The sequence below is a fragment of the Macrobrachium rosenbergii genome, chromosome 21, assembly GCF_040412425.1.
Source record: "Macrobrachium rosenbergii isolate ZJJX-2024 chromosome 21, ASM4041242v1, whole genome shotgun sequence".
NCBI classification, from domain to species: domain Eukaryota; kingdom Metazoa; phylum Arthropoda; class Malacostraca; order Decapoda; family Palaemonidae; genus Macrobrachium; species Macrobrachium rosenbergii.
Genome location: NC_089761.1, coordinates 46,829,273 through 46,843,558, shown reverse-complemented (window position 1 = coordinate 46,843,558; position 14,286 = coordinate 46,829,273). Strand labels below are relative to the sequence as shown.

At 33.2% G+C, this 14,286-nt stretch overlaps 1 protein-coding gene across 10 annotated transcripts in view; it reads right to left on the bottom strand.

The window, feature by feature from the left end:
• Window positions 1-14,286, bottom strand: part of LOC136850146 (inositol polyphosphate-4-phosphatase type I A) — a 324,020-nt gene that overhangs the window by 43,848 nt on the left and 265,886 nt on the right. For all 10 annotated transcript variants that reach the window (XM_067123739.1, XM_067123742.1, XM_067123744.1 and 7 more), the window contains 3 exons: window positions 13,346-13,498; window positions 12,611-12,714; window positions 10,748-10,838 (listed from right to left, as the gene is read on the bottom strand). In XM_067123739.1, coding sequence (XP_066979840.1) covers window positions 10,748-10,838; window positions 12,611-12,714; window positions 13,346-13,498 — 348 coding nt within the window. The remainder of the gene's footprint in view (window positions 1-10,747; window positions 10,839-12,610; window positions 12,715-13,345; window positions 13,499-14,286) is intronic.

Sequence of the window (14,286 nt, the reverse complement as noted above, 5' to 3'; positions counted from 1 at the left end):
TCCAGGCTGTTAGATTTCTACTAGGATTAAGGACTTACGACAGGGGATCTGTTCCAGCACCATGCTGCAAGTTGATTTCTGCCATAAGTCTGTGTTTTGCCGTTATCGGCATTTTAACAGTGTTACAGTGCCATAAGCACCATTAACTTGATGCCTATTCTTGCCGTTAGCGCCATCAATAGTGCCGTACCTTGGATCTATCTGGGCATGCTCTACAAATGCCAAAGGGCCATGCAGATGCCAGAATCCAGAGATCAACTTCACCTTAGGATCTGTTTCTTCCACTAAAGGTTTTGGGCAACAAGTGTCCTGCTCAGAATGGATGGTGGTGCTATGTCAGCCTCTGAAGAAATTAACTGCCAGTTGACCTTAGTCCCAGATCAAGTGCTTGCTGCTGGCCTGGGTACATATGAATGCCACTGCTGTGACACTATCAGCAATCATACTGTACATCTTCCTATTAACAACCAACTGAATACTTGGAGGGTTAAGAAGACTATTGTAACTCTTGGAATAAAATGTGTCAGCATTCTACTAGGATCATCTTACCTACATGATCTCATCAATCAATGTTGCAGTAGGTGTGTATCCTAACCCAAACTGGTTATGTCCAAAACATCCAAATCTACAGGGAGAAAGGATCAGTGGAGCTGGAAATTAGGTTCATGTCATCAAAAAGGTACTAAGAACATCTTCAGAATCTACAACAAGGCAGTCTCCTAGAAAAGATGCTGTCTATCAGTCCTACTGGAGTGCCTGAGACAACTGTAACTCAACAAAGTTCCAAGGAACCTTATGCAGACTTCTCTACATAAGCAGGGGTGTAATACTGTATACGTAAATTCAGATATTTGCAAGACTTCAGAAAATTCCCAGAAATTTTAAAAGCTGTAAAAATTGGCAGAAAAAATTAAAATCTATGGAAAAAATGTAAATTAGAGAAACCATTACAAAGGAAAAGCAGCACGCTATTCCCTTATTCATTGCCAGGGCATTTACAATAAAGAGCTTAGGTTTTTTTTTTTTTTTATTTGAGAATTATTTCAGACAACTAAATGTCCATACCGATCCAATGTACACATGTCATCGTTAGTGCTAAGGATCTAAAAACTTATGGAACCATTTCCAGATCAACCATAAATCTTGAAACTGGGAAACTTTTTCAATAAAATAAAGTGATGACATTTCATGAATACTGTGTAGCCACCATAGTGAAAAAACTACTCCTTAACATTCAAGTACACAACAATAAGAAGTCTCATTTCCTGATGGATCATTACAATGACATCCCTGTCTCTATCCTGAATCATCACATCAACTGGTAATTCAGTCTAAAATCTCTCCAAACTAAAGTTGTACATCCCAAAGTTAAATGACTGCAACCAGAGTGAAGAGGCTCATCACAGATGGGGAGTTGATGGCTGAATCCAACTGACAGATCTTTAATGGTGATGAAACTGTCAGAGAAAGAGTACCAACCTCATTTCCTCATAACCCTTTACCTTCTTCTGCCTTATGGAAAATAGACTGGTGATCATGGGAACATTCAGTACATGGAAGTATGCATATATGATTAACACTGCTGTGATGGAACATGAAAATTTTAAAAGAATTTTGTGTTTTGCAAACAAACTAGGTACTGCCTTTCATAGCCATTTTCTTTGGAGGACCTGGACCATTGGGTAACCTACCATTATAAAAATATGGTACCACATCTCAGATAAAATAACAATCATAATCATAACTGCTACAAAACACTCACAGGACTTCTAGTATATTTTTCCTTTAGTACCCAGCTAATTTTCCATTAGTCATAAGGGTTGTGAATTTGATATCTGGATAACATATAACAGTACAGTTATCAAAAAATAAACATATACTGTAATGCACATACAATATTGACATTCGGACAGTTTTTTAATATTCTTAAAACTACAAAATAAAGGAAGGTCTGAATTCAGGAGAGTGCTGTAATTATATTTAGGGAAACTATGGTATTAGGAAAAATGTTACTGTATAATTACACACATTATGTTAGTATATAATTAACAAGAAGTTACAGGAAAAGGTTGCTGTATGCAATTGAGAAAAATATAAAATAAAAGTCATGGATTATATTGAAACACTATTTTGTTATTTGAGTTACAGGGAAAATGTGCAAAAGCAAAGAAAGGTTTAACATGCTCACGATAATAAAGAAGTTCCTCATTGAGATGTAAGGAAGTTAAATAAAATTATATGAAGCATAGCACTGTAAGTATAACCCTTAATTTATTAGTAACAGTTAGATAATTTTAATAATTGCGGTAATATCTAAGCACTTACAGTTTTACCTAAACCTTCAGTTTTTGCTATAAATATACAATGCGAAATCACAGTACCCACTAAAAGCAATGCAGTGTACACCTATACAATTTTTCACACATACACACAAACTAAAACCACAATACTCCACTAGATCTTCAGATTTCAACATCCAAATTCCCTCATTGTCCAAGGCTGATGTAAAACAATGCCACAACGCAGGCTGCATAAGCTAAAGGTTATACTTTATTAAATTTATTACTGTACATTTAATGTTATCCACTTAGGATACCAGAACAAAAATTTGGCACTCTATGTATACTGATATGTGGAATAAACACAAAATGTATGAGAGATGTTTTAGTAGTGTAATGGTATTTTAGGTGATATATACCAGGGTCAATGCCCTGCATGAAAATGCCAACCTAAAGCCCAATAAGGAAATAATGTAGTGTATGTGAATAGTTTAAAAAATTTTCATAAATAACATTTCCTCCAACATATTTACATGGCATGAAAACTGTACTAGCAAAATGGGTAATACTACAAGCCACATGCCTTTTTATATGTATAGACTGTATGTATATATATATATATATAGTATTATGAACTACATTCTTCAAAACTGAAACAAGCATTTTCTAGAGCTTCAAATATCTGAATCAATACATATACTGTACTGTATGAGACATTCCATTAGCGAAAATCTTAGCACGGTATCATTCATATATATGTATATCTGCTCATCACCTTGTTCAGAGGGGCCGGAGTTGCTAGCAAGGCCTAACGACAAAAAGAAAGAAAGCAAAACTAGAGAGTTTACTGCAATATTGGTGCTACTTTTATGCAGATTTCTGTATCTAAAACTGCTTGAATTGCAAATTATTTGATTCATATACATTTTTTGTCAAATTATCTGCATTTCACCTACAATAGCAATTGTCTACATGAATTGGCTGACAATCATAATGGCAATATGTACTTAGTACACAAAAACTTCTTTGTAAATGCATAATATACTATAATGCATCTAGCTACATATTCTTAGTTAATGACAAAAGATGAGCTTTTATTTGTAAGAATTTGTTTCTGAAGTACCTACAACAAAGAAATTGTTTTTCACTATTGTCTATAATTATCAGAAGAATCTATTTGTCTGAAGCCTTACTACAAGCATCAGCATATTACAAGTAAAGTTTCTACAAATACAGTACTGTATTCCCAAATGACTATTACCTACAGAGCAACACAGTGAAGCAGAAACACAAAGAATGATAAATATTCTTCAGTTTTTAGCTCCAAAAAAACCTGATTTTTTTTTCATGGCAGTAACAAATAAATGAAGCTATTTATGGTACTGTCTATCATTATTTAAAGACAGAACCAAATTATCTGAAGCCATATTATAAGCATCAAAATACTGCATCATAAGCAATAAAGTTTCTACAAATAATGTGATTCCAAATGGCAATCATCTATAGGACAACACAGAGAAGCAGGAGCACAAAGAATGATATTTTTTCTGTCATTACCTCCAAAAGCCTAACTTTTTTGAGGCAGTAACAAAATTTCCCTACCATGGCAACATCATCAAAACAAAATACATTAACAAGTAACAAAGCCTTAAATAATATGACTACAGGTGAAATCAAGATAATCTTGATAAAGAAAAACCAATTTTCTTTGTAAATATGCTTTACATGAATAAAATGCAATACTAAAAATATAAATATCGTTATACAAAAATAAAAGCTGGTGAGCTCTGAACTACTACGATGTTCAAATGAGCAGCAAAAACTCTTGTTTTAGTTACTACCTTGAATAAATGGATTTTATATGCCATACTCATAAAAAGCAGCAATGTAAGTGACATAAAAGAATAGCAGAACTACCTAGTTGCTGTCATTCCCTGAAATAGTTTTTATAACCATTAGCCAATAAAGAAAAGATTTATATTAGCAACCTGCTAGTCACAAAGGCTATACCTTAGACATTCCATAAATCTACTTAAAAAAATGTATTTTCATCTATGAAACCTTCAAAACTTTTAATTCTCTAAGATCAAATATTAGCCACAATACAGGCAGTCCCCGCTTACCAGCGGCATTGGTTAACAGCAATCCGGGTTTTTTACGGCAATTGTCTAGCGATGCCATTAACTGGATTTTCGGCACTGATCTCCGGTTAGTGGTGCCGATCTCTGCTTAATAGCAGCACCGATCTCCAGTTAGCGGCGTCACTGTCTGATTAACGGCACCGTTAAGCAGGTTATTAGTGCTATTATTGCAGATTTTTGGTTAGCGGCACTTGGCCAGGAACAGAACCCCGCCATTAACCGAGGACTGCCTGGTACTAGCCCAAAAAAATTTACCCTTTTGTTTCTGACATGTGTCACTATAAGAAACCCACTAACTGAATGCACTTCCTTGGCAAATAATTTTGTAACAGTATAATATCCTACTGTATTTCTGTAAATAAATAAATAAAAATCTAAAGCATGAAACTGTTCCAGTACATGAGGAATTCTTCTTAACATCTACAGATAACACTGTTCCGTGTAATGAGGACTTCTTAATATCTAAAGATAATGTTTCACCAAGAAATGTCAAGTTGTTTTCATATGAATCTCTGATAAGCACAAAGTAGTGTGTGTCACTGTCATATCCAGTCAAGTCTTGTACTGATTTAAATGGCAAAAAAAAATATCTTTATTGAAAGAATTTGATGATGGTTGTATACTTGAGGATCACTGTAAATGTATCATCATGGAAAAATTCTTTTAGTAAGCAAAAATTTCCCTCAAACAAGGAAATACCGGGTGGCAGTAGATAATTCCCTTAGAATAACCTAGGCTAGAAATTGATCTGCATGCAGTGTAATTTTTTCTTCTTATCCAGTGAAGACTTTCAACTTGTTTCTTTTTCTTCTGCTCGTCTGTTAAAAGTCTAATATCAACATCAATAGTAAGTTCTTATTAGTTTATTACATTTCTTTTGGACACTGTCGCTACTTCTCAATATATTGGTAACAAAGTTCATATGAAACTTCAAAGATATTTAGACATGAATATTTGAAAGTAATACATATTCATAAAGATGGTGACTCACTGATACTTGTTTTCATCGACATAATGCCATTATACTCGACTTAAAACGTTATTGCAATGGACTAAATATCTTCATTGCCAATGACTGCTTGGGTGATAAATGTTTATGAAGTGCAAATCAACTAACGCAAAGCCCTCATATGCCAAGAAGACATTTACTTATTCACTATCATAACATGAAATGATACTATCCAACTTGTGATGGTATACTACCTAAATTTTACCCAATTTGACCATACATGTAAAAGGTTTGACCAGATACAGTAATCTATTATATACATACCTGGCTAAATTATTCAAGGTCCATACATAAGGTTAACTAAGCTTAGTTAGCAAAATTAAATTACTTACTCAGTATGGTCTAATATACTTCAGACTGTACTCATCTTTAGAATTATAATTTTGGTATATGTGCAGTGTACAGAAACTGCCTAATTGTTAGAATAGGAAGATTGGCTTAGTCATTTACAACTTTTTGTGTATTTTAATGATTGAGAATGATTAAAATTTGCTTATTTAAATAAAAATGTTTCATTAGCTAGTGGGAACTTTGAAAGATGTGCAAATGCATTTACAGATATAACAGTATTTTGAGCTCATTTAACTTTTAGTATTGTAAAATACTGGGAAACTATCATTTATTCTACAGTAATATTTTCTTTAAAATGATTTCAGCATACTATAGATTATTTCCACTTGGAAGAAGTGGAAGGAGTCCCTCTTTTAGGGCAGTGTTATTAAAAAAAATTGCTGTTTTAATGGCATTCAGCTTATACCAAGTCATCTTTATTTTTCTTATAATCTCAAAGATGATAAAGTACAATAAAACCATTTCCTCATGTACAAATCTTAGCATATAGATGAAGATGAATGTAAAATCTTTAATCTTTTTAAGGGATACTGATCTCACTGTCATAGGGAATGAAACTAGACAGAAATTTCTAGAAAGTCAAATTATCTATATCTGGTTCCTTGTTGATCTTTTGACCATGAACATTCTTACCTGTTGCAGTTATACTGCCGATCAGCTAATAAATAAAGGGCATTGACCCTGGGTGCGGGTTACAAAGGTCAAGCATTTGGCTTTCCATCAGCCAAATCTGGAGAGCTTAATTCCTAACAAACACAGCTGGCTATCATCTTATTTGAGGCATTGTAAGATTTGTTTCCAGTCACCAATGGTATACTGAGTTAATTATGACCTCTTCCACAACGCTGTGGCACTTGCTTCACATTACTGGTTTTGGACAAAAGTTGACATTCCTCAATATCACAACTGTTACATCTGATGACACATACTCTGGCTTTGTCCCTTTCCTTTATTTTCCAAATTTTGTTTTTAACAAAGGGATTTATGAATGGTACTGGAAAAATTAAATACAAATTTTTGCTGTTGGCCACTTCCTAATTTACTGTGATAAGGTAACTTAATTATTTTCTCTTTTCCCATTATCCACTTTTTTTTTATTTTGCTAAAATTTTGACCTACAGTAGTTTCATTCCTTCTGATGATGATGACAGTATCTCTTTTAAAACTGAAAAGATTTTAGGTCTACTTTTTCACAACATGCTAAGATTTACACTCACGATAAGGATCTTATTTTATCTTCAGTATTAATAACGATGATGATGGTGGGAGTAGTAGTAGCAGTCTAGTCTATTCACAGGAAACAAAAGACTGCTTTAGCCAGTTAGCTATTACTATGGGAGAAGTGCCAAGAGGATATGTCTTGAACTGAATATTTAGCAAGTAACCTTGGTGTTCATTTTGCATTTACTGTTGGCCTACCAATTTCCTCCATAAACTGTATGTACCCAAGTTTGCTATGGTTTCAGGCTTACTATGATAGGAACAGAAAAATACAATAATGCCTTTCTTTACATTTAATTCAAATCTGGTGCTAGACACAACACAGCACCATGCACCATCTAAACATGATTTCCTTGCATTCTCTTCCAGCAAAGCACCATTCTACTGACTTCTGAATTTTACCTGAAGGTGGCACGTCTTCCCTCTCTTCCCAAACATCATGAAAAGTCCTATTATTTCCCAGGTTTGCATTCCTGCTGGGACCAAATTACAAAAAGGTATCCTAATCATCGTAAATTATTGGAACTTCAGAAACTCAAACTTGATGAACATGTTCTTTTGCTGCAGAGGCTCACATGACACTTACTTCATTATTTATTTGTGTTGTCTCATTTATTTTTCTCTGTTGTCTATCTCACTTGTTTTACTTTTTGATTTGTTTTATGTGCTTTCTTTCTTACTCCAGTATTTCTTTTTCTAGACTGGGATGCTTTCCTCACTGGAGCCCTTGGAATTGTAGCATTCTGCTTTTCGAACTAGGGTTGTAGTCTTGCTTATAATAATAATAATAATAATAATAATAATAATAATAATAATAATAATAATAATAATAATAATAATAATAATACCAATAATCATACAACAGTGTTACCATTTAATGGCCACCAAGAGCAGGAGGAGAGAATCCACTGACTATACCATCGCTACTAACCTGCATTGCATGCCTTTTTTGAAGCGGACAAGTCTTTCTTATCTATTAAGTGCAGAGTTTCAACTGAAAATTATAGGACCTACTGCATTCAAATCTTTATTTTTTTCTCCAAATTCTGTTATTTTATACAGATTTCCATAAAATATGTTTTAATTTACACTTCACTAAAGTACTGTGCAGCCTGTGCTTACCATTTTAAGGGGAATCCTATAAAAATTTGGCATTAAGAAGCTAAATGGCTTCAGAACCCTACAGTAACTGTATGTGCACAGAATTTGCTTCATTATGGTAGCTTAATAATTAGTGCATAAATCTTTCAATTATGAGGCAATGGTAGCCAACATAAACACAGAGGCAAACTAAAAGTGATTAAGCAAAAATGGTGCAAAAAAGGCACATTTTATGAATAACTAAGTTCCTTTCAAAATATAATCTGTTTATTTTCTATCACCACCATGGTACACATGCAAGAAATGCTGCAGCCACTTCTCTTAAAACAGTACAACATATGCTTTTGTTTCCAATTCTGTTTACATTGCAAATGTCAGAAAAACCTTTGGGTGTACTGAATATGTCTGTTGACAAAGCAATGGCACAATTATTGGAAACATTATATCCAATGTTTTCATATGGATATAGGGTAAAAAAAGGGAAAAAGCCAAAAATAACTTTTCCGTTGATTCTGGAAGACTAGTCTGACTCACATTACAGTATACTCTTTTCTTTGAATATATAAAAGAATTAGGGTTATAGGTCAGCACCTATGGTTAAAACACACAGTCCATGTTCTTTTATAACTTATTATAATACATTAAAATTAATGATCAAATTATCTCCGTTTTTCATAAAAACTGACTTAGGTATTTATCTCCCTATGATTTACATGGATGGCCAAGAAAAAAGGGTAGAATGGTGAACAGTTCCAAGCATTTTTCAAAAATCCCACTTTACTGATTTTACACCATGTTGCATTTTCTTTTATTAAGTTTTATTACTGGGTGAAAAATATATATTAAAGTCAAAAATTTTCCCAAAATCATTTACCTAGGAATATCTATCTCCAGTGTATTTATATCTTATAATACATCTGTTCAAAGATGGACTGTCAGTTTTCCTTGGTGTACTGGTGGTATGAGTATTTGATAAGCTCACCCATTAAGGGGTTAACATGTGAGTGTCCCTTTATACATGCCAGGATGCACCAGATTTTCCTGAATGCTGCTGTCAAACAAAGTTTAAGCTATTAGTTTTTCTTATCGCTTGCTTTTTAATATATCCAAAACATGTGATTCTAACTCTATGGGTCAACAGAGCCTCCTTCATATTTGTGTGTTTTCCTAACATTAAATAGTGACACAGCCATAACAATGAATGTTCAATTAAATCATAAAAGATCAAAATGAAGCTGTAAACTACTTCTAGTGTATATTTTGAAAAAGAATAATTATCAATATGTGGATAAAGCACCATACTCAAAATTTAAATATATTTCTATGTTACTGAGCACACTACATACAACTATAATCAATGTTGTTTCTCCTTTATTCTAAGTACTGTACTGTAATCAAAGTAATGTACCTTTGGAAAAGTTATTGGTCATGGTTTGTGTTAGTAAATCAATCAAGTTCTTACCTATGAGCAATAAAAATATATCTGTACAAAATTATTCAATAACAAGCAGAAAATAGTTCCAGTTCTTGAGGATGACTAATATGAAGCTTACTTTTTGGTACCATTATCTGTTTAAAACATATAGCGAACGATGGGGAGCAGTAAAGAACAATTACAAATACTGTATCAGTAAACACACAATTGATGCCCTTCATGGTACTTTTGTTTAGATTACTGATATTTTCATCAAACTTTTCAAAGAATGAATCAAACTAATTAACACCAACTAATAAATATGCAATTGAACTGCTCCTAAAAAATCCTAACTTCTGTACAAAAGTAAGAAACTCTGACGAACAAAAATCATTCAGATCATCGCTGAGAAATAAATATAAATGACAGATAAGAGTAGAAGAGCATGTCATCAAATAGCAAAAGACGAGAAATAATGATCACGAAACAGCCTACAATGTACAAGCTACTTTGGAGCCACTCATGGTTCATTATTGATTATTTTATCTTTAAAAAACAAGAAAAAAACAAATACCGAGACATATATAAAAACTACTGAAAACCTTCTTACTCCTACTGCTTTTTATTCAACCATGATAACAGCAACAAAAAATATATCATGGCTTCTTTCTGTAAATTAATTCCAGCACCCACAATGTACGTAACTTTAATATCATTATCACACGTTTACATGTTACTTTCTCAATATCATACTGTACTGCTTTTAAACCCACCAGTACATTAGACTTCAGGTTAAATCTACCTATATATTCTACCCATTTTTATATAAAATTACTTGAGTCCCATCAACTATAATGTACATTACAAACATACTACTATGATGATATCCTTTTCTTTGTTACCTATCTAAGAGAAATCTCAAAATGCTTTCTTCCATGTCAGATAAAAAGGATAAAATATTACTTTCATCAATATGCAAGTAAGAGAAGAACACTTAAAAAGGAAAAGCTACACATGCACAGATAAAGCAATGTTTTCGAAAATCATGAAAAGGGGCTCTAAAATGGCTAAACAGCTACATAAATTCATCCACAAATCTTCAATACAAATGAAAGATGCTGCACAATAACAAGAAACATAATGGAGTCATAATCTAAACCATGAAATGATAAATTATTTGCAGTTTTCTTTGGAACAAAGTAATATAAATAATGCCAAGAAGGAAACTGACCTAAAGTAACTCCAGTGTTGATGCGGTGACGATGAATGTCTGTTGGCAGTGATGACTGTTTGGCTGCTACTTGTTGCATTAAAGATTCCACCTTTAATGAAGATAATTTGATAAGGCCACACCACTAGACCACATCTTTTATTATAAAGTTTAATATGAGCTACATCCTTCAATAGTATGAGATAATAATCAGTAAGAAAAATTATAACTTATTAGTACAACGCTATTAAAAATGAACAAAAAATACTGTATGCATAAAGTATTTACTTTAATAATTCTGGTGCAATCTGAAGATATCAAATTCAGTTCCTACATTAGAAATGAAAATATGTCTAAAACTAAGAGTTATTTCATGATATAAAACCCTGTCCCAGCATCAAAGTTCATTGCCATATTTGGGGAAAAAGGAGGCAGCATAATGTAATAAGAAAAGTTTCAGAATTGTATCTCTCTCTATTAGACAGTGCTCTTGAATGAATATCAGCATACAGTATGTACTGGATTCCTTGCCTGACATGGAAATAATGTAATTGTTAAAAAAAAATATGGTAGTTGTAGAAGGAAATCTCTCAACTTTAAAATCAACACTCTTAATATGAGGAAGAATGTTTCACTGATTTACAGTATGTCATCAGAGTACCTCTCCAGAATATGGATCCTAACAGTATAAAATCTAAATCCAAAATAAAAAATCAAAAGGCTACAACTGTATGTGAAAAAAGAAAGCCATCAATAGGAGTAATTTGGTTTACAAGAAAACCCCCATATGATGCTGAAGATATCTAACAAAAGAACAATATTCACATAAAACTGTAGAATAAAATATCTGAAACATGTTGAACAATTGGGATGGTACTAAAATCCACAGCAGGGGACAACACGAGGAATGTTGTATCTATAACCTTAGTGCCTATGAGAAGCCTTAATGATAACACCAAGTTTTCCAGCAAGATAAGAAATGGAGAGTCAAAGGTAATTATGAGTTACCAACAGGGATAATCTGTGAGTAGGAGCATGGTGCAAGATTGGTTAAATGATCAAGTTCCAGTTTTGTTATGGCTCAGCATCATACTTCACTGACTACTATGCACCACTCGCTTCAGATCTGTTTGAAATCTCTGAAGCTTAGTGACATCATTTTGCAATTGCAGGGAACAAATAACCAAAGATATGCATCACCCATTTAACGTAATACTTTTACTTTCAAGACCATGATCATGCTGATGGTAACAACAAAAAAACACGGGGCCTATGACACTAGCATGTGTAACACCAAACAGAATATGGCCATTACCTGTGTCATAAACTTCAAGACCTGTGCTGTAGGTCCACTGAAAAACTATTAAGACGAAATTCATAAACTTCAGCAGCTTTGTTACACAGATTACATATCAGATTATTATATCTAAGTTGGCACAGCCAATACATAACAATTTGCTATATGCACCTGCTTTCAGAAGAGAGGTCTATATGTAAGGTCTTTGTAGAAAAGCCTGAACATTAACCTTACACAGCAATGAAAGAATTGAGCTGGCTCTGTAATCATAGCAATCTGCACTCACAACTTTTGGAATGTGAATAATATTACACAATTCACATACCTGAGAAATCCTGATTACATATAACTTTTAGAGACATCTTTTCTTTACACAATGAAAAAACTATCAGGAGCTTTGCCTCAACTCTCAAGGTCAAGAATTTTTTACTTTCAAAAGAAGAGATATACTGCAGCCTGTATGAAAATAAAATAAATCAATATAAAATTCAGGTCCACAAATGTAATAGTGGTTGTTATGAAAACCAAATGGGAAGAAGCCAACATCTGGAAGGAAACATCAATAAAAAATCATTCAATTGCCTCACCTGAGACCTCATGTAAGCAAAGGAGGCCTGGTGAATAGCAGTTATCCAAGAATCTCTCTCAGCCTCACATAATGCTGCACAGTGTTGTGTTCCTCCTTCGAATACTGAAAAAATGAATACAAGTACAGTACAGTAAGTAAATGTCTGCATACACTCATGTCTTTGTTTCCTAATCTATATAATAGCTATAAACCTCATGTCAGATATAAAGTATAGAGTACATATATCATAACATCCGATGTGAGCCTTGTTAAAAAAAATATTACAGTATGTATTTAAGCCACTGATCTGTATCATAATAAAAAAATTACTCTTACAAGTATAGTTCAAAGAAATCACAGAAAAAGAGGCAAACCTCCAAGTCTAAAATATCCAACTATACACAACGGCTATCTTTATTTTCAGATCAAATGGCAAGTTCTCAGAACTATAAAACACTTACTGTAGGTAAAAATGAAGAAAAACATTCAATTTCTGCAGAAAACTGTGAAGTTCTATTCATCAATGATCATCTTTCAAACTGCAAGCAAACCTTGTCCCTTGAACTTGTCTTAATAACTCATTACAGGCATTATCAAATAATAACCTAATACTATACAAACATTTGGCAAGTTCACTCCAAAAACTTGCTTTAGCTAGCAGTAAATTCTTAGTAACTTAATAACTGTATTCAAAAGCAATTACAGTACAGTAACTAGAACTTGAAATAAAGCAATTTACAAAGAGCAAACTCACCTAAGTTAAAGGCAAATGGAGGCTCATTTGACTGATCTAGAGTAACCTGACAGTTTTCCAACACAATGACTCCAGCAGGTTCAGACCAGTGGTCACGGGACTTGAAGTAAAATAGAAGATTCCCTCGAAGTCTACACCATCGTTCCGTACTCACTGTCGAAGAAAATGCTTGTGTTTAATTGGAAAATGATAGGAATGAATCAGTAAAGAGGCTATAAATATACGTATATACACAGTATGCATATAAACAAAATAATCATACAAAAGGCGAAGAAGGGACACTCAGAGAGGGAGAAATCAATCATAAAACAGAAGCAAGGATGCAACTACTTTATAATCAGAGTATAAAGCTGTTTTCTAAAGAGCATTTCTAAATGAAAGGTTGTCTAAAAAGCAATCATAATCAATGCTGGGCAAATAAAACATAACTGAAACCTTAGGAAGCAATCTACATTTTCCCTCTAAAAGCCAATTCAAGTAGGGCAGGTTGGATGTAGCCCAAGCAAAAAAGCAGTTACAAATATAATGCTGTCAATTTAGAGTAAAATATTTAAAAATTCTTATGAATCATCTTGAATATGAAATTTCACCTTGAATATCAAAATTACATATTTCCCCTTTCACTGTACACAATTATTCTTAAAAATTCCTCACAGCAGGTTTCAAGAGCTTCAATACTGGATCAAGCACACAATTATGCTACCTTAAGGTGTTAACTACAGTATACAGTGGTTAAGCACATACACCTGTCATAACACCTTAAAAGCAATTTTTTGGTGGTAAAATCTCGAGCCTAATTAGAGATAAAAACATCAAAAAGCTAATCTACATACTGTAATGTCTTTCTACCTAAACAATTGTTGAGTTACTTATTACTACAGGTGAAACAGAGGATTAAATCAAGGAACTGATTCAGAAAATAAATTTCTGTAAACTAAAGA